The sequence below is a fragment of the Saccostrea echinata genome, unplaced genomic scaffold (genome assembly GCF_033153115.1).
Source record: "Saccostrea echinata isolate AGI-Se365-2 ecotype Australia unplaced genomic scaffold, CSIRO_AGI_Sech_v1 ptg000060l, whole genome shotgun sequence".
NCBI lineage: Eukaryota > Metazoa > Mollusca > Bivalvia > Ostreida > Ostreidae > Saccostrea > Saccostrea echinata.
Window position 1 is genome coordinate 1995764 of NW_026889809.1, and position 26468 is coordinate 2022231.

The 26468-nt window shown below is 36.7% G+C and overlaps 2 protein-coding genes across 2 annotated transcripts; both read left to right on the forward strand.

Annotated features, from left to right (window-relative positions):
- Window positions 1-2664: 2664 nt before the first annotated feature.
- On the forward strand, window positions 2665-12290 carry LOC133174980 (uncharacterized). Its single transcript, XM_061310071.1, has 6 exons — window positions 2665-2888; window positions 2996-4980; window positions 6761-6928; window positions 7396-7673; window positions 10936-11121; window positions 11338-12290. Exons 1-6 carry the CDS (start codon window positions 2785-2787, stop codon window positions 12244-12246), a joined length of 3630 nt encoding a protein of 1209 aa, XP_061166055.1. The 5' UTR covers window positions 2665-2784; the 3' UTR covers window positions 12247-12290.
- A 1110-nt stretch (window positions 12291-13400) lies between these two features.
- LOC133174912 (uncharacterized) lies at window positions 13401-25325 on the forward strand. Its single transcript, XM_061310005.1, has 8 exons — window positions 13401-13493; window positions 13795-13914; window positions 17003-17238; window positions 17905-19820; window positions 19927-20097; window positions 23467-23747; window positions 23849-24034; window positions 24807-25325. Exons 1-8 carry the CDS (start codon window positions 13401-13403, stop codon window positions 25323-25325), a joined length of 3522 nt encoding a protein of 1173 aa, XP_061165989.1.
- Window positions 25326-26468: the final 1143 nt, after the last annotated feature.

Below are 26468 nucleotides of genomic sequence, written 5' to 3' on the forward strand. Positions count from 1 at the left end.
TCTTGTAAATTAATACACTAGTAAAAGTCACAGGAGAAATATTATTTCTTCTTTCTTAAAAATAATTTTCACGCTTCTATACATAAAACTTGTTCATAGTCTACACACCACCTCTGCCCATTTATTGAAGTCATAAGATCTGTAAAATTAACATCCGTGAAATCTTTAGTTTGGAGCAAATTTTCTACTTCCCATATCCAACTCTTTTTCATTGACTTATCATTTTCAAACCGCTGCTGAGGGTCTGGGAATTTTATTTTACAAATATTAACTTTGCTAAACGTTATCGTGACTGGAAAGTTAAAGGAAAAGATCCTGAATATAAAATCATGATCACTGAGGGACTATTGAGCTTTAAATGATTTCAAATTCCTGGATTTTAACTTAAAATATTTAAAGTAATAGATTCAATAAATTCTTCAACACTTAGTAGTTCAAGCATTAATGAGTCGTAGAAACAGGATATTTATCCCAGAATTAGATGATTTTAATCAATTATACATAACGTAATGTTCAGACGTTTAAATAAGTTAAAAATCTGATGTAAAACATTTTTTTTAATTTACCAAGGGGAAAAAAAAGCTCCAAAGTACCAGACCAGAAAAAGAGGCATGTGACAGAATGCGTAAACTGCAATACAATTAGTACCTTATACTGATGTTACTTTTAAAATTCAATCCGAATTACACTTTTATGTAAAAAGCGCATTATGTACTAGTACAGTATATTCATTACGGAGGTCCAGTAATGCTTACATTTTAAAATCTTGGAACTCTGGAAATGATCGAAGAAACCTTTCACTTGGCTGGTAAATATCTTAAAATGAAAGACCCTGACTTGACCTGTAACATTATGTTGGACCAGGTCAAGGTCAAAAGGATTTTAAGGTAAAACTTTTGTCGAATCAATAAGTTCATATAGGGAAAAAAGTTAGGGTATGATGAACTGGTGTGTCTTGGCGCCTGAACTGAGGTCATTTGGACAGGGTCAATTTTGTCCCATTGAAATTGGGTAATTAGGTACTCGTGTTTAACAAACACGTTTTCCTCTTGTTAATTTCTCAATAGTTACTGCAGATACTCAAAATCAAACAGTAGTGTACCATACTATACTTTATTTAGGGAAATAAGGATTAAACCATTCAAAACTTTTTTTGGAGAATAAGGACCATACAATTCTTTAATGTGAGGGATAAAGATAGCTGTTCTTCTACTTTTATACGTATATCAAATCAATGCAATTTATTTACCGATATCAGGAACAAATAGAGGGTCAAGATGAGATTGTAAGTATGTGTTGACCCCTCCCACTTCCCCCCTTTCCCTAACTCAATGTTCATACTTAATAATATGTACATTGTATATTCCATAACGCCCTTTATGTTAACAGAAATCCCATTGATGTGTCCATTTAATTCATAGGCTTACACTTTGACTGTACATGATTAATTACAAATTGGATGAATTTTCAAAGAATTTCCTCTCCAGTCTTATGGGATAATACATTCAAGTTTATAATACAGTATAAAAACCATTAACTAAATTCCTGTAAACGTACAGTTTACGATGATAATAATAACGTTTTTGTAATTGTTAATTCATGTACCTGTTAATTAAACCCAAAATATTACGGATATAATCATTTTTCAATGTACAGTTCTGGGATATATGTAATGGCTTCATTTGTTGCACCCTTCCCAAATCAAATCAATAATAATTTAATCGTACTTATATATGAAAAATCAAATTATATATAGACTTTGATGAATGAAATAGAAATAAATAATAAAATGACAATTAATAGTTCTAACTTTAGAAACGCCAAAAACACCCACGTCAATATCTGAAGGGTTTGCACTTATTAAAAGAGGACATGGGATTCTTACATGGTATAAAATCGAGATGGTTCGAACAGCTTTATTTCCCCCACCTAATATGACAAATATTTATAGACGCTATTACATTGTTTGCACTGTTTAAATTTTTGATGCAAGAAAAACTATAAATTTGATTTCGTACCCAGCAGTATCCATCTCTTTCTATATACACATAACTATGATATTTTGATAGGATATCACAAATAATTTAATATACATATGTACTTTTTTCAGGAAGAAGAGGGCATACCGGAAGTGAAGCCACCTCAAACGTTAAAGAAGGAACTTCTCAAAGACGTGGACTTTTCTGTAATAGATCACCATGCTCTGAAAGTAGGACACTAGAATTGTATATATATATAGCTCATAAAATATATTTTTGTTTGTGTGTTGTTTAACGTCCCATTCGAGAATTTTTCACTCATATGGAGACGCCACCACTTGCCGGTGGAGAGCTCCAATCTTTTACCTATACTCGGCACTTAGGGCCATTGAGCAGTGAGGGATCTTTTTCGTGTCAGCACCTACTGCGACACGGGACCTCGGTTTATACGGTCTCATCCGAAGGACCGGTCTCCATGTCCCACAGTGGGATTCGAACCCGCGACGTAAGGATCAACTCCTTACTCCGCGATTCTAGAGCAGACGTTCTAATCACTGCGCCACGCTGGCGACCCCATAAAATATGTAGAGCTTGAATAGAACTATGTCATATACATCTGCATTTATGATGGTTGTTCTGAAAAAAAGACTGAATTCTTCTTATTTTTTGCTAGGCCTCTAACTCACTGCTAACGGAGTCGTTCTGGGATCTTGCCAAGTACCTATCGGATGATGACGCCTGGAACGATGATCTCGTCAAAGTCCGCGTCGTCTTCCGCTGGATTGCGTCATACAACGTCAAGAAAATGAAGATAACCGAGACGCCGCCCCCTAACACACCTCTAGAGTACTTCAGTAAAATCCAGAGTGGATTCGGTAACCATGCTCAACTCTTCTTTATAATGTGCCAGTAAGTCAAAGAAATATTTCAGAATACTCCAGAGAGTTACTTGTTTGTTCTCTAATAGATCAGGACTCACGTTTAAGTAGAAGTTAATACAAGTCTTTGTTTTACAGGTTGCTTGACATCCCTTGTGTAGTTGTAGACGGAATGACTAAAAGTAAAGTGTACACGGTGGGTGACCCGATAAATCAAGAAGAAATGGCGGCGCAATGGAACGCAGTGTACATCAAAGATGAATGGAGGCTGATCGACCTATTCTGGGCCAGAGAGTGCGTGGAGGTAGACTCCGGAAACGATGATGAATATGACGAAAACGGAGATTTTATGTCTATTGATGATGTTAACAGCGAAACCGCGGATACCATATCAAAGGCTTCCTTCATTCGGTACCACCACAGCGAGGAAGTGGACGAGCAGTACTTCCTCACGGACCCCAGACAGCTTATCTGGACGCACTTTCCTTTCGACTCAAAATGGCAGCTGATGAAGACCCCAATGTCCGAGAAGGATTGGGAGGAACAACTGTACGTCAGAGAACGCACCCACGAAATGGAACTCAGCATCAAGAGAAATCTGTATGGAAAATGTGTTGTGAACGCCAAAGACGGCAAGGCTGACATCATTATTTGGTTTCCAGAGAAAAGGGGGAAATTTTATGAATTTAAGCATTCATTTAAGCGGACAAATGTATCGCAGGGCAGAAGGCCTATTGATAGAATTCTAAACAGATTTACTATCTTCGACCAAGTCCACGACCGGATCCACTTTAAGTGTATGCTCCCTGTATCAGGCAGTTACTACCTCGATTTTTACGGACGGGATAAAAATATAAAAGACCTCTCTGAATTTGACTTACTGTGTACCTACGTTATAGTCAGCACTACCCCTGACAAAGAGCCAGAGCCACTCCCAGACTACCCTCGTATAGGATGGGGAGAGTGCGCACGCTCGAGAAAGCTAAAACTGCTTCCCATTACACACAAGGAAGCCTTCATCACGACAGAAGACGGAATTCTGGACATCAGGATGCAAGGGAGTGACAAAATTAGACTTAAGTTAAAACTAAAGAGCACGATAGTCGACGAAGCTAACCTTGTAAAGTACGCCATGATGCACTGGCACGCCGGGGAATATCTAATACAGACCCGCCTTCCTAAGCCCGGTAAATACGCCCTTAAGCTATACGGTTTTATGGAACCTAACGCCACAGAAATGGTCAATGTTTATAACTACATGATAACGTGTACAGGCCGCAGTGTGAAAAACTACCCCTTCCCTTGCTTTGCACAAGACAAACTAGGTGAAGACCCTAACGCGTACAAAATATGGGTCCGTGGATTCCAGACAGAGACAAGCTTCATAGAAGCTAAAGAAGGGCACACCAAATTAGAATTCGAAGCCAAAGATGGCGTACTGCTTCTGACTGAACTTAACACAAATAACCCTTTTGCCGCAGAGCGCATGCGTGTTGTGCCGAAGGAGGAGAGAAATCACCAGTGTTACTACTTAGATCTTCCGGTTGAAGGGGAGTACTCATTTAATCTGTTTGCGTATAAGAAAAGCAACAGCCAGAAAATACACAACGCATTTACTTACCTTGTTCACTCATCAGGACGACCTATAGAAAAGGGTCAAACAAATACAACTAAAGGAAACACCAGCAGAAATTTCTGGAGAGACTGTAATGAGATAACGACAGAGACAATAGAAACAACCGATGACGAAGTCATTCTTCCGGTACCAAGATGTTTGGATAATTTGATAGCGTTTCTCAGCAAGCGGAAGTCCGAGGAGCCACCTAGCGCTAAATCTGTAGAACGTTTTACAGAGAAAGAGATCGAGCTATATAGGGTGAAGGTCCCGGATGTGGGTGAGTATGTCTTCACTATTTATGAGAAGAAAGATGCTGGTTTTGTGAAGAGCAGAGCCAGATACTTGATCCGGAAGGTGGAGGATGATGACGAAGAGAAGGAAGACCAGGACTTCCTGGAGGTTCTGAGTATCATCCGTGACGAGCGGAGAAAGGAGGGGAAGAGCGTGACGGAGGCCGACAAACATCTAAACAGTAACAGAAAGATCCAGCTGGAGCAACCCAAAGGTCGGTCAATGTAATAAACTTAAAATATTCCTAGTCACAATGCATGCATCCCAATACCAAAACACACAAGATCTTTTTAGGTCACCTGAGTCACTCAGGTGACCTATTGCTATCTCTTTTCGTCCGTCGCCGTGCGTAGTCCGTCGTTCGTCGGTCGTAAACTTTTATTGAAACAAATTGAATACATAGTTATGATAAGCAAGAGTGACTTTACCAAAATTATGAAATTCATGACCCCAGGGTCAGAGGTTCTGGTGCTACGGCGGGGCTATATAGATCATATAGTGAAAGTGCATTATTTCTTTGAAAATCTTCTTCTCTACTCCTGAGTATTATTTAAACAAATGCATAGTTATGATAAGCAAGGATGCCTCTTCCAAAATTGTGAATTTCATGATCCATGGATCAAAGGTTCTGATGTTAGGGCGGGGCTCTATTTATTATAGAGTGAAAATGCATTAATGCTTTAAAAATCTTCTCTGCACCTGGGCATATCAGAGGCAAAAAGAGTAAATGTTTTAATAAGGAAGGGTATTTTTACCAGATTTTTGAACATCAGGACCATTTGGTCAAGTGTTCTGGTCCAGGCCAGGGCTCTATTAATTTGCATTCTACTGAGAGGAGTTACTCCCCTTTGCCACTTGTGATAATTAATCACTGTAAATAATGTACTTGAAAGGTTAATAGAATAAGAGAATTATGCAAGAATTTTTATTGTATAATACAAAAAGTACTTTCATAGTTTTAATGATCAGGTAGACTTGTAAATAATAGATAAATAAAAGTGAGACAAAAATAACTTGTCTTATTAAATGTTCATCAAGACCAAGAGAGGCCAATGTAAGAGATTTCAACAAGGAATTAAAAGAGTACAGAAGCACTGATAGTTTGTTTACATACTGTCTGGTGAGAGTGATAAATGGGGAACAGATTAAAACCTAATTTATGAACTGTTCGTGAATACTAGACTAATATTGTTGATCCTGATTACCCTATTTTTCTTGCTTTTGGGCAACAAAACTAACTTCACCTTTCAGTTCATTTTATACTCTATGGATCATCTAAATTGTTGTATTATTCTCAGGTGACCGTTAAGGCCCTTGGGCTTCTTGTTTAAATATAAATTTAAAAAAAAATCCCATGAAAAAATCCATATTCCTTTTTTTCGTATCATAATTCACATTTCCACCTAAAAAGGTCTGGTTGATTTCAAACTAATGTAAGCAAGTAATTAGAGCAAATATTCGACAATTTTAGTACGAATTTTGACATGATTTCTTTCTCCAGTAAACTCAAACGAGTTGTAGACAGAATAACAACTATTCACAAAAAATATTTTTTGACATCTTTAAAAGAGTTACTGGTGACGGCCAGATGTTGTAATGACACTGATGTCTAACTTTAATCATAAGTTAATGACAAACATCTTGTCTTTTCATAAAAAAAAATATCTCATGTATGTCCTGAAAATCTTTACTTTGATCGTCTCTCGGTCGAGATTTGAATAAGGGATCTATCTTTAATGACCGTTATTCATCTTGTGTATTTTAAAAATCTACCCGAGAACATAAGTTAACGAGGCACGCAAGGACGCCTGTGCCAGAAATTGAAAGGTAAACAATTCCCCGGTGGTGTAAATTGCTACAAAGTAAACTATTTTAAATACTTCGTTCTTTTTCCATTTTGAAATAACGTGTTCCGCGTTCTTCTGTTTTATATACAAATCAAGAAAACACAGAGAAACAATAATCAATAGCTCGGATCAATTTCTGTTTTGTAGTCAGTGAAAGAATAGCACTTTCTCAGAGGCTGAAATCCGCCATTAATTCTCGGAGACCTGCTCAGTTGAAGAGGGCACTTGACGAGTACAAATATCTAAAGCCGACCCAGACAGACGATTTACTGGTGGACGGTACCCGGCTCCTCAGGAAGCTCGAGGCACAGGAAGGTTAGTAATGGTGGTTTGGATAAGTTACCTTAAAGACCTTTAATTATATAAAGTTGGAATGTAAATGTGTCAATTAGCCCTTAAATTCATGTACATGTATAGTGTACAATTAATAAGACTTTTTTTTTTATAATTTGGTGTAAAACATAACAGTACATGAACTAGTGTTTTGTCAGTAAAGAAAATAAGATCTTAAAACTGTGACGCTAGTATTAGTGAGGATAGTGAGGATGGAAAATAAAATCTGAAGTTTGAGTGCTAAAGTAATTCGATACTTTAGTTCATGACCAAATTGATATGAATTTTAATGGTAGTGCCAACAGGCAGATGTCCTATTTGTGGAGGGCTTTAAATCAACTATTTGCAATCTGCTCTCCTTTAATTTTTATAAAATTTTGTAAAACAAATAATTTTTACAACTCGCATGTTTAATAGTGTAAGTAATCTTTAACAACTTTAATTAACAGGTTTGATTAGGGCGTATGAAGATCAAAATTTAGAGGACTTAGAAAAGGCGATAGTAAAGGCCCGAACTATAAATGACCCGTCTATGAAACAGCCCTTGGCCTTAGCCTCAAGATTACGGGATCGTCTTGCTGCTAAAAATAACCTCAGAGACATGATGCTGAACGCAGACATCCGGACTATTTACGAGCTCCGGAAGTTAGTTCATCCACCAGATGGCGTTCATCAAGCTATTAAGGCGGCGCTGATTCTGCTGGATTCTCCACGCCAAGAAGTCGAGGTACAGTGTTTAATTGCAGTCATTAATGTAAATAACGAATACAAATGGTTCAGCTTGTGAACTGTGTGCCACTTCGTCATACACACTGTATAATCCTAATTTTTATGCTTTTTTTTAAAATTTAAATATGCCGTTTCTTATATCCTTTTTGATAGATAATAAATAACAAGTCAAAAAATCTTTCTGAAAATATTTTGTTCATTGGTAAAATAAGAAGGTCATCCGCCACTTCGCTAACCTCAGTAACAACCATCTCTCCTTTCTGGCAGTTAAATATCAATATGAAGCCTGTTAATTCAGTGTACACAATTTCGAATAATTTCAAATAAATGTAATTATTGTTCATTAATGTTAAGTTTACAAATCTTAGTATGTTAATATTCTTATTGAGAAAGTATGCATAGCCCTAATATTTATGATTTCAACAAATATCTACACTATTTGGGGATACTTTCACATTTATTCGATAGTTTGGGATCTGTTGTTCTTAAGGAATTTTAAGAGTTTTCCCCCTATATATTCAAACAAACTTTGATCCTCTGTTGTGGCTCCATCCTAGCTCAGAACAAAGGGACCACAATTTAAACAAATCTATATCTTCTTTACCTGTGAATGCTTGCATATTAATATACATGTATATTCTTGTTTTTTGAATGGTGAGGATTTTTAAATGTTTTTTTTTTTTTTTTTTTTTTTTTTTTTTTTTTTTTTTTTTCACAATCTATCACTTTCTGGTGCTATCGCCCCTCTTTTGCCTCGGGGCCTCTAGTTTTGAACAAAAAATCTTCACTACATGAGGGCGATTTTAGATTATCTTAAACATGACCTGTTATTACTTGGGAGAGTTTTCTAACGCACAGATACGTACAAATCCCCTGTAGACGATAAGGATCAACTAACAACTAAATTGCATGACAAACGAGATACTCAGTTTTATCCCATCGTCAGCTTTCTTTATTTATGTAGTAATATTCCACTATCACCTGCATATGGTGTTCACGTCTCACAACTTACGAGTTCGATACTCACTTGCACGATCAATATTAAACCGAGACAGGCTACCGACAAATAAGTTGATGTTACAGGAATTTACAACAACCTCGTTTAAAGTCAGCATTTCCGAAATGGTCGTTAAAATGACCTTGTTAGCAAATATAACCCATCACTGGGTCGTATTTTGACTGACGTTTCATACCAATTGTTAGGCCTCTGTATATTTATACTTGTTTTGACTACAGAATGTTCCATCTACCTAATCAATACACAAGAGTTCACGACGGTTGTGACGGTCGATAGGGGATGCTTACTCCTCCTAGACACTTTATTCCACCTCTGGAATTTTCAGGGGTCCTTGTTTTATGCTCTGTTAACAGATCTGTATTGTTTTGTATTTTTTTTTCTGAGATTGATCACTGTTGGTTATCTTTACCTCACTTGAACTTTCCGGTGAGCTTAAACAGGCTGCGATATACCGTGGTAACTCAGCGTATTAATTAAGTATAAAAGAAACAGTAAAAGAACTGGGTTTAAATTCCCCATCTGGTTCCAACCTATACCCATAGAAAAATCCCCTTCTAAGAATGATATTCTTCACAATCGCCTTTCAGTTTTAAATACGTTTAACATTTCAGTTAAGGGAAGTCTCATTTACCGTACATGTACTATACTGGATTCTAAAATTTTATAAAAATCCTTTAGAGTATTCTGCAGGGTCAAGTAAGTGTTCAACCAAGCTCCTTCCTCACTTCTTACCAATACATTATAACTGCTGTGATAGAAAAACTTCGGACGTATTGCAACATATTCAAGAAGTGGTGTAAATAAAATGAAAAAAGAAGAACTTTTTAAATTTAAAATCCTTAAACTTTTCAAACATAAATAGTATCAGAACATATGACCTTTGTACGCCTAATACAACTATAATTCCTCACGATGAATTAAAGAGCAGGTTTTTTGACGTCATAGACAACTGCTTCCTCAATAAAAATGTAATTCGTAGATATTCATATCTTGTGATTGGTCATCTACAGAATTACTTTGTTAAAAAGTAGTCTGATTCTACATACAAATACTCTGAAGTTGATATTTAAAAATAGATGCTGGAGTTCCTCATTGACAATACCTATGTAGTCTTAGAAGATCAGCCTTCCAGCAATCTGTTGGAAGTCCGATTGGCACTAATTGTGCTCCTTTATTAGCCGACCTGTTTTTATATTCCCATGAAGCAGAAGTTATTCAACAACTTCTTCATGAGAATATGAAAACTCTTGCTGTGGCCTTCAAATCAACATTAAGATATATTGACGACGTTTTATCAATTAACAATAGTTACTTCCCGTTCATACGTCGATTTGATATCTCCATGTGAACTCGAAATAAGATATCAAAGAGTCTCATATTTGGAAGTTTCACTGACTATACATGATAATGGCCATCTAGCAACTAATCTGTATGACAAACGGGATGACTTCAGCTTTTCTATAGTCAAATTCACTCATTTATCTAGCAATATTCCAACATAAACTGCATATGGTGTTTTTGGCTCCCAAACAATTCGATACGCAAGATCATGCTCTGAATACGATCGCTTTTCAAACCTAGGCAAGCTATTGACAAATAAGTTGTTGTTAAAAGGGTTTCATCAATCCTGTTTAAAACAGCTTTTGGCTAATTCTACAGTCGTTATAATGACCATGTTTGAAAATACAACCTATCGTTGGGCCGTATTTTGTCTGAAACGGTTCTTACAACAATTTGTTAGATCAATGCTTTAATACTAATTTTAACTACAGAATACTCTGTCTCTCTGATCAATACACAGGACTCAAAGCGGTTGTGACCCGTCGACAGGGGATAGTTACTCCTCAAAGATACCCGATTCCACCACTGGTATTTCCAGGGGTCCGTGTTGCTGCCCTGTTCACGATTTGTATTGTTTACTTGATATATCTGAGATTAATCACTGTTCGTTATCTTCACCTTTTGCATACTACATGTAGTTACTGTTCATAAAATATTTAACACACATTCTGAGATGGAAGTGTAAAACTCAGATATGTATATATATAGATTAAAAATCATAAAAGAAAAAAGAAACATTACCTTTATCGGATGTCTTTAATGGAATCAAATGTGATGGACTGTGATCGGCTACGGCCGGAACAAAAGCTAAAATTTAGTAAAAACAAAACAAACAAACAAAACACGAAGTACATACAATGACATTGTTGGACTGTAGAGTTTTATTTTCTTCTTTTTAAAGGACTGGAATAAATGTTTAGCCATGCTTGGAAACAGAAGTCAGGACGGGTTACGATACCGGATGGCTGAACTCAATCCCTCTGACGTCAGCCGGAAGAACGCTCTGGATGCTAAAGTAACAATAGAACCGTATACGGCAGAACAGCTCAGATACATCAGTCCCGGAGCTGCCGCCTTCTATCTCTGGGTATGAATTAATCAACTCCTCATTTCAGTCACATAGAATACTGTTTTAAATTACGTTTAAGAGAAATTGACAGTCTTGGAATTCTTGGGAAAAACTCTTTGAAATTATTATGCCGTAATTATCTCAATGCATACACATTTTCAAGACAACTAGCAAATAACGGCTTAGTTGTAATGTATTACTGCCTTGTACTCTTTATGCTTTTTTGTTTTATAGAGTGATCAAATAATTAAAGAGGTGGAAGCAAACAGTGGAGTACTGAAGAAAAAGCCACCAAAACCAAAAACCCCAGTTCCTCCCCCACCCCGCGAGCCAACACCTCCACCACCGAAGAAAAAGAAAGAACCATCGACGAAATTTGTAACCCTGGACAAACTTATGAAAGAAAAATATCCAATGGATCCGGATCCCAACGCTAAACCAGAAAAGCCTACTCCCACTCCGGCTCCGGAGCCACCGACCAATGATGATACATCGAGCTCAAACAGCTCCTACGTCGCACGACATCAACAGCGGACGAATTACTATGGAAAGAAAAACAGAGCATCAAGGGCAAGTAATATTAATAGTGAAAGTCCAGTTTCTAAAACTCCTGTGAATTCTATGTCGCCTGATCCTAATCAAAAGAATCCAAACAAATCCGAGTCACCAGATCGGAGGCGACCCAGGAATAAGCCGGAAAAGGACCCGAAAGGCTCGCGACCACCAAATGATCCGGACGAAAAGACAGACAAAACGAATAAACCAAAGGAAAATAAAAATGTGCCAAATAAAAGTGTCCCATCGAAAAACGCACCAAATATCGGAAATCCGACAAAAAATCCACGTGATGCAAGTCCTGGAAAAGCTGGGGCACCAAACAGGGACATTAAACGAAATGAATCTCCAACAAGGAGGCCCGATAAAGGGGAGTTAAAACGAATAGACAGTCGTGGTTATTACAAGAATTTCAAAGCACAGCAAATTCTCAATCAGAGCATGGAACCGGATATTCTACAAATAAACCACGATACGGATCCGGTGGAGGATCCGTTAGAACCCAATGACCCGAAAGGATATAACTCTCTTTATCAGAAGAAGAAACATTTTAATGAGTTTAAATCATTACCCAAACAAGCCGTGTGATGATATTGTGCTCATTTCGTTTGTAAAAATTTTTCTCAAATAGATGTGTACATGAACAAAGGGGAACAACTCCCGGAAATCATCTATACATGTACAATATTGAATGATTATTTTTAAATACGATACTGGGAATGAATTATGCAGTGCAATTTTGTGAAAAATAAATTGTAAACTACAGATTTTTCTGTATACTTGTTAGACTTAAACCTTGCATCTCTATATTTATCAAGATCTTTTTTAATACACATCAGTACACATCAATTATTGAAGGATTTGTTTTCAAGTGGGTACCACTGTTGTCCCTTTACAAAAGAAATGCATAGAATTCACCTCTTAAATTTATCTATAAAGAAAAAACGTAATAAAGAATCTATCTTTTATTTTGGATACGGTCTAAATTTCAAAATAATTGAAGCTTCTAGTGGGAAGCTGTACAGAGCTCCTACATGTAGGAATATCTATTGCTCTTATGACCTACAAGTATATAATTTGGGATATGATTTATAGTGCACTTTTAAAATAATGAATTATAATTATTTTAAACGCTTCAATAGAAGTGGCATGGATAAAGGCAGACTAAAGACTTGTTCAATATTGAAATATTTAAAAGTGAGGGTGTTTGGTGGATTTATTCATTAAATGGATAATGAAATATATTTCTGTGACCTTCTTGGTGAATATATTTTACCGACTAACACCTAAAACACAACTAACACTGTTATAAATGATGGTTATTTAATGATTAACCTGGCACGGTCTTTCGATGCAATCTTTTGTTCAATGATTATCTTAAGACAGTATTAGCCCATTTCTTTCTTTGGCGATTAATCCTTCTCTAAACCTTAAACCTAATAAGCAATATTTACATTGAACTCTACAGAGAAAAAAAGACTTAAAACGACTAACTCTTTGTATTAGTTTAAAATTTAAATTTTACAGAATATAACAACGGCCTTAACATAGCAAGTTTGACTTGAATGATAAAGCGCTATGTAAGATAAGTAAGTCTATTATGGATGGTATTTTCATAGTGTGTAATCATTAAAATATTGACCTTAACTCCACCTGCCTTGTTGCCTAACGGCGGAGGAACTGGGAGGCTCTTGATTTCATTACCGTGCATTAAGGACAGTGTATAAGGACAGAGGGTGAGGATGGGGTCTGGGGCCTCACAAATTGATGATGATGACGATTATATGGATGAGGAATTAGACAAACCTCAACCGAAAAAATCCCAGCCTAAAAAAGTAAGTCAAACATCTGATAGAGAATGTTGTGTTCAGAGACGGTGTAAAATACACTTCTTTGATTATAGTTTTTTAATAAATATTTCTATTATACTAGTTCAATGAAAATATAAATTGAAAACATTCAAAAGAGCTATAAAGTAGAATTGTAAATAAATTCTGTTAAATATAGCTTACAACTGTAGTTGTCAGGTGGGGGAAACTTAAGTATTTATATAATATATAATATTTGGAGTAAATTGTACACAAAATCACTTATTTGCTTATTTTATTAATTCTTTCATAAACTGTCATTAATTAGAAATTACAACGAAAGTCTCGGAAAGGTAATCAAAACCCCTCCACTGAAGTCCCTACAACATCCAAAGATGAATTGCTGGCAGATGTGGACTTCAAGTATATTGATAATCACGCTTTCAAAGTAAGAATTATCCCCGACTTACGTAATATACCAAGTAATAAGGTGACTGTCGCGGAACTTGTTCTTATTTTTCAAAAGGGCTCATTCTTTGCAAACTAAATTTTTATGTATAACTGTGATTGTTACCCGGCACCACGTGTGCCAACGGAAGAGGACCTGACACCTGAATTCTTTAAAAGTTGAACTGATACGATTGTATAATGAAAATCAACATTAAAAAGATAAACAAAGACAATTCAGAAATTAAGATGACGCTTTAAAATGACACATTTCTTAATAATGCCAAGATCTCAAGGATAGGCGTGTATATATCATGGCCGTAGAAACCGGGGGGGGGGGGGGGACGTCTGATAACATTTTTTTTTGTCAAGGAATTTTTGGTAGTTGAACTGAAAATGCACTTTTATCAAGTTGAAGCTAAGATTTTCAAATAGCCAACCATCTTCCCAGTCTTTCACTAATTTACAATTTTCAATTGTCAATGAGTACAATGTCATCACTAATAAATGATCGGAAACAAATTTCAATGGAACAAATTTTAAATTTGGGAACGGACATCTCTGTGTAAATCCACAATAAATCTTTTGGTAAATTCCGATTGGTTGATATTACACATAATAAAAAAAAAGTTTAAGTACTGTTCTATTTATACGGATATTTTCTTTCGTTTTTAAAATTAAATTATACATTAATTTGCCCATAAGAAGCAGCATTCTTGATTTTTGTTTTGAACAGTTACGTATAGCCTCTCAAGATTAAATCGGAAGTAAGGTAGAGAAGAAACTTGTTTAAAACAACTCGAGTTGGATCAAACGAGAAATGTGTTAAAACCTTCTTTATTTAATTTTTTTTACCAAAGAAAGTGTCACACTTCCCTTATTTTACATCGACATTAATATTAATATCTGATGATTAACATGAATATTTGTATGATATATGTATCATGATATTAATGTGAAATGCCTGTGCATATGGTAGGTGTGCAGTATTTATGAAGCAATGACGATAATTGACAATAATGACAATCATTGGGACATGCAGTTCTGATAAATAAAAACATAAATCTACGTATAAATGGATATTCTTTTTTGCATTTAAGAAAGCTTCAAACACTAATCAAAGATGTTTTTTGGACTTTGAGAAAGCTATATCATGTAAAGGTGTACATATTGAGTTTATCCAGTTCTCTTTCAACATCGGGTACCTACCATATTTCTACAGGAAAAATGTTTTAAAAAGACCATAAAGTTCAGTGAATAAATATCACTGTTTAATAACATTGGAAAAATACATGCAAATTATATTTTCAATGACCCTATTTTTCTGTAACATAATGTAAAATTCCCGCTTATTCTATTTTTCAACAAAGAACAGATCACTCAAACTGAATAAAATACCATTGAATTGGAAGTGAATAGTGTTTAGAGGTCCCTTAATTTGTTTTCATGCAAACTGATAATTTCAACCCCGTTTCAAGAGTTGGCAGTTAACTAGGTTCATTAACAAAAATTTTACATATTCAACTCCTAGTTGTAAAACACATTTGCAACGTCACCTTATTACAGCCGGAACTGTTCTCAGTACAAGAGACCATATATAGAAAATGACTTACAACGATAAACAGTTTCTCATCTTCGCTCTGTATTATGCGTCTTCTATCGTCGGAGGATGACGGTGCCTGATAGACCACAGGGGCTTATCACGAAATATATATAGATACCTTATAAAAATACTAAAGGGGAGTATCCAAGAACAGGAAATTAACTACCACCGATTTTGAGGCTCAAGCGAGCTTTTTTATCTAGAGCCTCTAAGCGTGTCTCTGTCATGTGTCGTCTGTCACTTTTTCGACTTCTTGTCCAGAACCAGTAAACCAATTTCGGCCAAACGTGCCACAAATCATCCTTGCCTAAAAGAAAATACAAGTTTGTTAAGTGAAGGGCTACACCTTCTTGAAAGGGGGAGATAATTAAGAAATAGTGAAAATTCGGTAGGGTCATTGAAAACACTTCTTCTCAAGAACCATTGGGCCAGAAAAGATGAATCTTTTGCGACAGCTTCCTGACATAGTGTCAAGACCAACGCCCCCGAGGTAGGGCGGGGTCGCAGTAAGAGATCCAAGTTTAACATGTCATATATAAGAAAAAAAAATCTTCTTTTCAAGAACCCGGAAAGATGGAACTTTTATGAAAGCTTCCTGACAGAGTAGATTCAAGTTTGTTCAAATCATTGTTCCAGGGGGTAGGATTTACTTCTGCTGCAGAGCAGCAAGGCCACGTTATAGTGACATTAAAGCAAATAAAGGATGTTTAGATTTACTGAAAATTAGGTAATGTCATGATTCTTTGTGATTGGGTTGACTACAATATGGAGTAAGGATTTTTTCAAGTGAGTAAAGATGGAAAGTGTTTTTTTTTTAAGTATTCTGATAATAGGGCCAAAGTATCTCAGGTGAGCGAGATTGAGTAAATAGAAATAAAACAAATCCATCAAAATTGATGGTCACGGTAAGGATTTCTACTGCGAGATTCCTCCCTTCTGTATTTTTTAATAGGCCCCAGGGTAACTATATTCATAGACAGTAAATATTTCGTGACAAGCCTCCGTGGATAGACTAGGTACATATCTGTACTCAACAGGCTCACCACTGCCTGTTAAGTTGAACAAGTCCGGAGTTTTAGAATGTGTGTACCTTGGAGGAGTTAAAAATGTGTTGTCTTCACACTATTACTACCTTTCATTTGTGATACTATGAGAATATTTTTTATTGAAATGCTCAGGTTTGCCGTTGATTTAATTTACATAATTGTACAAGACACATGTACATGCATTTAATCTTAAAAAAGAGCGGAAAACGAAGAAAAGAAAATGCAATTAATTAAATTGACATGTTTAAGTATTATAGCAACTTTAAAAGCTATTTTGTTTTTAAATTTCATAATTAACAAAAATATTCTTTTCTGAATACAAATGTTCAACTTGGTATTTAATATGGTAAGGTTAATGTCTGAAAAAACTGTTTAAAAAAAGGAAAATTAAGAAAATAATAAAACACGTTACGTATACTCGTAACATTTGTAACCCACAGGCCCCTCACTACCTGTTGTACACTTCCTTTGTGGAGCTGGCGGACTATTTAACAGACGAGGGCGCCTGGCAGGATGACCTTGTCAAGGTCAGATCAGTGTTCCGCTGGATTACGTCATACAACCTAAAGAAAATGCAGATTGGTCCCAATCCGCCCGCGAACACTGTCCTGGAGTATCTCAGCAAGATCAACTGTAACATCGGCAACCACGCCAACTTATTCTACATACTGTGCCAGTAAGTAGAAACCAAGCATAATTCCAAAGAATTTCAAAATACAGTTAAACCTCGTTAATCGAACTCGACAGAACCGACACATTTTTCTGAGATATCTGGGGGCTCGAGATTTTGAGGGTAACATATTTTAAGAAAAAATGCATGGGACTTCCAAATCACATATCCATGGTATTCGAGTTATCCCTGTTCGAGATACCGATTGATTGATTGATTGTATATTGTTTTACGTCCCAATCGAGAATTTTTCACTCATATAGAGACGTCACCATATACCGGTGAAGGGCTTCAAATTTTGACCTTTACTCGGCACTCAGGGCCATTGAGCAGTGAGGGATCTTTATCGTGCCAACGCATGCCGTGACACGGGGCCTCGGTTTTTAAGGTCTCATCCGAAGGACCCGCAACTTTCACTTCAAAGTGCCGAGCGCATGGCGAAGGAACAGTTGCTACCTATTTTTTATCGACTTAGGTCTGTCGCGGCCGAGATTCGAACTCACGACCTCCCGATCACGGAGCGAGCGCTCTACCGACTGAGCTACCGTGAACGGTCGAGATACCGAAGTTCAGCTATTATTTATTCTTTGAAAAGCTTTCATTCTATTATGCAACTGATTGTATATAACTGTGTTTAAAAAAATCATCAGTATTACCAATATTTATTTTAAGAATGGTGGACGTGCCTTGTGTTATTGTTGACGGTGTCACCAAAAGTTCCGCGTACAAACTCGGGGAACCTCTTAACAAAAAAGCCATCAAAGCTCAATGGAACGCTGTCTACGTTAGAGACGAATGGCGCCTCCTTGATGTGTACTGGGCAACAACATGTGTGGAAATCAACAGCGGGGACACCCCTGGGGAAATTCAAATCAAGAAATACGCTAAGACAAAAGTGGACAAAAAGACCAAGTTAGAACACAGAGAGCCGGTGGACGAGTGTTACTTTTTCACTGAGCCGTATCACCTAATATGGACACATCTTCCGGATGACGAGAAATGGCAGCTTCTGCCACATCCAATTAAGGAATCGGAATTTGAAAAACTTGTGTATGTACGAGAGAGAATGCATGAACTTGAAGTGGACTTTCCTGCCAAAAAGAATAGGCGAGTAAACGTGTTTCTGAAACAAGGTATCGGACACATTGAGTTAGATCTTCCTCCCAAGCGGAGTAAGTTTCTGCGGTTTAAATTCGCGTTTTATCGATCTAAAGGATCGATGGATGACGACAAGGACATTGATGTTATGCTAAATAACTGTGTGAAGATGAATCAGACAGGTACAAACCTGTTCTTTGACTTTGACGTGCCAGTTTGTGGAACCTTCAACTTTGAAATCTATGGAAAAGATGCTAATCACAAGGAATTGCAAGAATTTGATCTAATGTGCACATACTGCATTCGAGCGCCTGTTCCGGAAAGGAAACCCCTTCCGCTTCCGGATAATCCGGAAATAGGTTGGGGTCCAAACATGAAGACTCTTAAAAGTGGAATAAAGCCAGTAACTCATAAAAGGTCCAAAATAATTACAGACGATGGCATTTTGGAGATAAAAATTCAAGCTCAAAAGGAGTCCAACTTGACGATGGAACTAAGGTCCGGAGTTGTTGATGATGCTGCAATTGTAAAGTACGCCATAATAAGGTGGGAAGACGGCCATTACATCATTAACACAAGACTTCCAAAAGCTGGACATTACATCATGAAAATAAACGCTCGCAACCCTAAAAAGGGAACTAGTGTTGAAAATGTATTAAATTACATTATAAAAAACAATGGTAAGGAGGAGATTGATAATCCCTACCCGCACATTGAGAACGGTGTCATAGGACCTACCGAGAGTGCGGAAAATCTTGGTGTTCGTGCTGTGTTCGCGGAAAACATTATAAGAGCGAAAAAAGGCAAAACAGTAGTAGAGATAGCGGCTGATGAAGAGACCAAAATCATGCACGAAGTAGACTGCACGAACGAAGAGGGAAGGAACACTATGGTGGCCAACGCATCACAGGAAGGTCAAATTCACACGTACGATTTGGATCTACCTGTTGCAGGAGAGTACTCACTCAATATTTACGAGAAACAACAATCTGGTGTCAATGTTCTGTATGCATTTTTAATTTTATCCACCGGAAAACCAAAGAAGCCCGTCGGAAACAAGTCTGACAGAACCAAATCGAGAGGTTCGTTGTCCAACAAATCAACAGTCATTGACCTGTCAGACGCGCCTGTTAGCAATAAATCAAACACAAATACACCACGACTGATCACCAAAACATTCCGTACTAAAGAAGTCGAGCTTTATGTACCTGCACCTGATGACACCGTCAATATTGTCGCCATTTTGACTCCAAAAGAAACACCAACGAACACGACAAACGTGGTTCCCCTTCGCAAAGATGGAAGTAATTGGTTCAACGTACCGCTTGCTTCCGTGGGTGAATATAAATTTGACGTCATGAAACAAAACTGTGACTCTTCCATCAGCTATATCGCCAAATATAAGATTCGTCGGCTGGACATTAACTCAGCAGAGGCCAACCAACCGGAACAGCCGGCCTTTGACCCGGATGCACACTTCAAGGCACGAAGTAAGTCAAAAAAAAGTGATGTACTATTTAAAAGACTGTTTCAAATAAAAAGCGATTTTCTTTTAGAAGCTTTAATTTTTGTGGCAACCTTGATATATTTTTATAGCGAAAAAGAAGGAAGAAGTTACCCAGAATCTGGAAGACGCCATCGAATCCCAAAGTGTTGGGAGGATCGAGAATGCGATGATTGTATATGCTGGTAACGTTAGTAACAACAGTCAGGACCGCCTACTGGAGAAAGCTGAGCAGACACTGAAGACACTATCTGTCAGAAAAGGTAGCCAAGGGAATGAACTACACAAGTGACCACTAACAATCTCTGTAGCACGTGGTTTAGTTGATGTGATATACCTGTCCAACTGTGTACTTTTTTCTTTAACAACTCTTTCATTGTTTGTGAATGTACATAGATTTAAAGCACAACACTGTATAATCCACTGTTCTCCTGTTAATATGATATAATAAGTCATTTTTCTCGTTGTTGTTTTTCAATAGGTGAAAAAATCATTATTTGCACTAAATCCATATTTGAAGCAGACTTTAACATTAACAAAGTATGTATTTTCTCTGTGTGACTGTTCCATAAGAACTCATCTTTGTAGAAATCATTATAAGACTTTATCAATAACTTTAAGAAATAGTTTAATCCAACTCTAATATACAATAAATCTATCACAAATTTTAATAAAATATGTAGCTTGTTGTATTGTTTTAAAGTTTGATTTAAATTTCTATAATTTATTTTGCTTTTTAGTTATCCTGTTTGTTTTGTCATGGTTTTCGTATATAGCTCACCTTTGCTCAAGACTGAAGTGAGCTTTCCTAATCTAAGTTCGTATATCCATCTATCTTTCAAATTATCTTTTTCCCTCCTAATTTATGATTTCTTCGAAACAAGTGAATCAAGTTAACCAAACTTGCCATATCGTATTCTTTTGCTAGGAGGTTTTAATTTTGTTCAGATGAAAGGCCATGTCCCTTATAAGGGGAGATAACAAAGCAAATGGAGAAATACGATGAGGGCATTTAAAAATCTCAAGAATCACACGTCTATAAAGGATTAGACTTGTTAAAAAGTTCCTGAGGAAGTGTAAAAATCATGGCCCTCACCGGTATTGGGTGTGGCCAGCAGACTTTTAGAATACTTGTACTCTTCTCAAGAAAGCAAGACCTGATTACAGACATTAATATCCAAACACCCTAAAGTTGTGCAGATTCAATGGCTATTTGGTGAAGAGTGAGAATAGAATATTTCGTAATAGTTTTAATTTAGAATGCCTTGGGCAGGAGAAAAACCTTTCAGAATCTCCTCCTCCTCGAGAACAGAGATTCTTTGATTTTCTAGTAAATATGCAAGGATCTCAGGTAGTGCAGATTAAAATTTGTTCATATCATGAGCCCCGGGGTAGGTAAGAACCATGATAAAAATTTAAGTTTTCCATTGAAAATATTTAACAATTGAAATGTTTCAAGAAAAGCAGAACTAAAATAAATATCCAAGCATCCTCGGGTAGCGCAGATGTAAAGTTCAATCATGGCTCTCGGAGGCAGGGTTTGACTATAATAAAGGATAGAAGTTTAACACAAGTTTTACATGGGAAAATAGAGGTAATGACGTTTATAAAAAAAATCCGAAATAGCAAGACCATAATATTCATATTGATATTGAAGCATCCCCATGCTTATAATATTTAAGTTCGGTTCAGTTATCTCCCCTTGGGACTAAAGTGGGTCAAACCTTTTCATATAAATAAAAAGCAACAAGCAAATTCAAAGAATTGTGGTCCCCCGCTTTCGGTGTCTTAGTGGATGGGATGCCATTATTTATGGCATATTGTAACTGTCTTGATTGTGTGTCCTGTCTTGTCTGTGCATTATACAAAAAAGATATAAATTATTGAATTAATAACAGTTATGGCAAAGACAGTAGCTTCACAAAACTACAAGATCAAAGTCATGAGGTCAAATATCATAATAAAATCCGAAAGGTCTTGTCATAAGTAATGCATATGTGAAAAAAAAAATATCAAAAGGCAGAGTATACAATAGGAATGGTCTTGAAACAGGTAATGCACATGTCAATTGTAAGTGCCATATCTTCTCCCAATCAAAAGTTATTAGCAATGTTAAACTTTTTGAAAAGTAGGTCAAACTTTAAGATCATGGGATTAAGAATCAAAGTACATTTGGAAATGCTTGTCACAGGTTATGCACGTGTCAAATAGGAACGCCCTATCTTTGCTCCTTCAAAAGTTAGCAACACTGATGAAATGTTTGAAAAATAGGTCAAACTTGAATGTCAAGGTCACGGGGCCAGATATCATAGCATATTCGGAAACATTTTGACACAGGAAATCCACTTGTCAAATATGAAAGGCATATCATATGTAATTCAAAAGTAATCACCAAAGTTAATTTTGTTGAAAATTAGGTCAAACACAAAGGTCAAGGGGTCAAAACTCATAGCATATTTAGAAACACCTTCTCACTGGCAATGCACATGTCAAATATGAAAGCCCTGTCTATTCTCAATCAAAAGTTATTAGCAAAGATAAAAATTTCGAAAAGTAGGTCAAACTCCAAGGTCACGGGGTCAAAAACCAAAGTACTTTTAGAAAGGTCTTGTCACAGGTAATACACATGAAAGCCATATCACTTCTCAATCCAAAGTTATAAGCGAAGATAAAATTTTTGAAAAGAAGGTCAAACTTAAAAGTCAAGGTCACGAGGTCAGAAATCATTGTATACTTGGAAAGGTCTTGTCACAGGTAAAATACATATGTAATATTAAAGCCCTATCTTTTCTCATTCAAAATTTATGACCAATTTAAAGTAATGTTAAAGTTTTTGAAAAGTAGGTCAAACTTCAAGGTCACGGGGTCAAAAATCATAGTATATTTGGAAAGGGCTTACCACAGCTAATGTACATGTAAAATATGAAAGCCCTATCTCTTCTCATTCAAAAGTTATGACCAAGGTTAAAGTTTTTTGTGACAGACAGACTGACAGACAGACGAATGAGATTTAATTTCCCCTCGCTTTTGCGAAATTGGGGGACAATAAATATCTTCTTTTAAAGAACAGCCATTGAATCAAATAAGCGATGTGACCCAGGGGCCTAGGGCCTCCTTTTTGTCTCAATTATTTTCTTAAGTCTTTTATTTTTCTGTAAGATTTGTTAAGTATAAATGTTAGATATTTATTACTACCAAGTCAGTGACTATATATGAAAATATACTACGGATTTGATCGTTTGGCTTCTTACATAACTACAGTGTGTTTCGTGTGATACGTTACCAACCAGACACAACCTTACACCAAAGCAGTCCCAGAGAAAGCAGTCCCAGAGAGAGCAGTCCCAGAGAAAGCGGTTCTTGTCCCTCGAACTACTAGGCACCTGATCCCACCTTTGGAATTTCCGGGGTCTGTTCCCTGTTCACAGATTTGTAAATGTGGATTTTCTTGAAATCGATCACGGTTATACATGTATTTACCTTTTTCATTCTAAAAATGTGGATGCTCTGGGAATGCTTGGGACTGCTCTGGGCCGCTGTGGGACTGCTCTAGAAAGCAAGCCTAGCAGTCCCGGGATTGCGTTTTGTAAGGTTGGGTCTGGTTGGTGCTGTATACCAATGCCACTTTGTAGATTTACTGGGTGCATACGAAAAAAGGCACATTCCCACACTTGAGCGCATGTTAAATAGAGCACGCGCCAACAACTTCAACAATATCCTGGATTCCGAGATTGTGCTGGCTAGCCGCCTGCTGGACAGACTAAACAACCTAAAGAGCCTGCGGAAGGAAGTGATGATGAAAGACTCAAAGGCTCTGACGGAACTGAAGCGTTACGCTAATCCCCCGGCGGGGGTCTATGAAGTGATGTCGTGTACGCTCCTACTGCTTGGACACCCACCATGGGAAATAGACGTAAGTGTAGACAACACATCAATGTAATATATCTGTGTCATATCAATAAATAATGCAAGTATTACTATTAATTAAATCAAATGCATGCCTCTTATTTTCAGACATGGGCAAAATGCAGAGCAATAATAAGCCGCACCGGAAAAGATTCTATAAAATTCAAAATGGCTGATTTTGACCCACGTGACGTGCCGCTAGATGTCGCACTTGATGGCAGAGACTTAATAGATCCATTCACTGAAAAACAGATTTATGACGTCAGTCCAACTGCCGCTGCATTCCATTATTGGGTAACACTCATTTAATAATACATTTTACTTATTCTGTAGAATTCATTAAAAGGGAGGTGATATCTCGCTAAATCTTATGATCAGAGACATAGTTGCTTATGTCCTGTCAAGACCAGTATTAAATTAACAAATTTGAGTTCGAACTATGGTCTAAACACAGATAATCCTATTTTCTCCCAAAATTCCAAGTATGTACTATTTCAAACTTTCATGGAGTCATATTGGCGAGATACCATTTGGAATCTTGTTCATGGTTATTTTGGATCACGTGCACAAAACATAATGATCAAATGACGTCATTTATAGGTGAAAGAGCAAATAACAGAAATAAGAAATTCTGCTGGTAGTCTAGGATACACAAATTACAGAAATATGACATTCTGCATATAGTCTAGGAATCAGGTCGGCCGCTCTGAGTGATTGTCAACTCTTTGCACTGCCATTGGAGGTCTTGTCACAGTTTGACGTCACATTTTCTGACATTTCAAAAACTGCGTCATATTTTTATTATGTACACTTAACACAAAAAGAGATTGTTCACATGGCAATACATGTATTTTATTTGTATCGTCTCTTTAGTCCAGACCTTAAAAAGCTCTTCACATTTTGCACGATTTCACTATTGTTTATGTAAATTTTCAAACATCTGCAAGTTTATTTGGCCGTTTCACGATTAATCTTCATCTTTGCATCTGAGGATTTAGAATTCTTTACAAATCAATAAACAAACCTTTAAAACCCAAAATATCTCTCATGAATGTATTTATTACAGGACACCCGTCAGCTAACGGAGGTAGAGACCACTGCTGTATCTTTAGGAGGAAAGAATTTCGCACCAGACGAGGTGCAGGAACTCGAGACTATAGCTGAGAGCGAGAATTCTGAATTAAACAGTACAGACGTGTTACCTCTGACAGAAGAAAACCTCAATCAGTTTGACAATACCTCCAAACAAAATGGCCACGTTCAATTCGACCAAAGCTCTTCTCCAAAAACAAACGGACATGGGCCGCCTCCAACCTCAAATAATATCAGCGACACACACTCACGTAAACCTAGCACAGCATCACGCCCCCTATCGGATAGAACTGTCGGATCTAATGGAAACTCTAGACCCTCTCCTCTCCCTCCTATCACCCCTCGAGGGACCTACACAAACGGGTCCCCAGCATTAACGAACCCTGCCTCGTTGACACCCCGAGGGCGAAAAATATTCAACTACAGAACCTCCAGGAAGAGTGGCTTCGTAAATCTGAGAAAACTCGGAATTATTCCTGACTGGAAAGGTTGAGGACAAGGGAGGGAACACTGTATATACATTATCATTAATTTATTGAATCACATTGATTTATAAAATAATCTTAATGTTACATTAATTTCTCTATATGCTCGAAATATACATGTATATTTATACCATACGATTTCTACTGTATCATTGAACACTCAAGGATAATACGTTTTACATATACTTTGTATATACTTTGATAAAAATTTGAAAGTTTATGAATGTCATTAATACTTATAAGTGTCATTTGAGAGCGCTATAAATCTCATTCAATTTGAGAACAAAATTATTTTAATAGTGATCCAGGTCTATGCGTACAAAACTGTCCTGTGTTTGTGTTTTTCTGATTGTCAGTTTTACAGAAGGTAATCATGCGACCGCAAAATTATAGATTAAAAGTTTTCTCAAGCAGAAGCAGGATGAAGGTTACTATTTTGAGCATTGTGGCCCATGGGCCCACAGTATGTTAAACAAGAAATTAAAAATGCCTTAACACTCTAGAATAGGAATCGATCCAAACGGTAAATGGTCGGTTATCTTCAGTGGGACCAACACTTTAACCACAACAGAAATTAATAAATGTAGCTTATAACAATAAATGGAGCTTATAACAAGAAATGGAGCTTATAACAATAAATGTAGCTTATAACAATAAATGGAGCTTATAACATGGAGCTTATAACAGTAAATGGAGCTTATAACAATAAATGGAGCTTATAACAATAAATGGAGCTTATAACAATAAATTGCATTTAAATTTTGTTTTCGAAATACCTTCGATCAACTGGATCATACATATATGTAGTTTTTGAAAAACAATAGATGAAGATAACGCATTCAAAAAAATCTACAAACAATACAAATTTGTGAACTGGGCATAAAACGCAGACTTCCCTGGAAACTCCAGAAGTGGGATCAGGTGCCCCTGTCGACCGGTGAAACCCACTGTTAGCTCTATGTTCTGACAGGGCTCGACAGTAACTTTTTTCCCTACTTGTCCATTCGGACAAGTGACCAAGACATTTACTTGTCCGAACTTTAACTTCACTTGTCCGAAAAATTTTCAATAAAGATCTAATACTGTTAACTGAAAAACTAAAAATAAAGTCCATTACACGTGCATGATGCTATTTATAAATACAACAAACA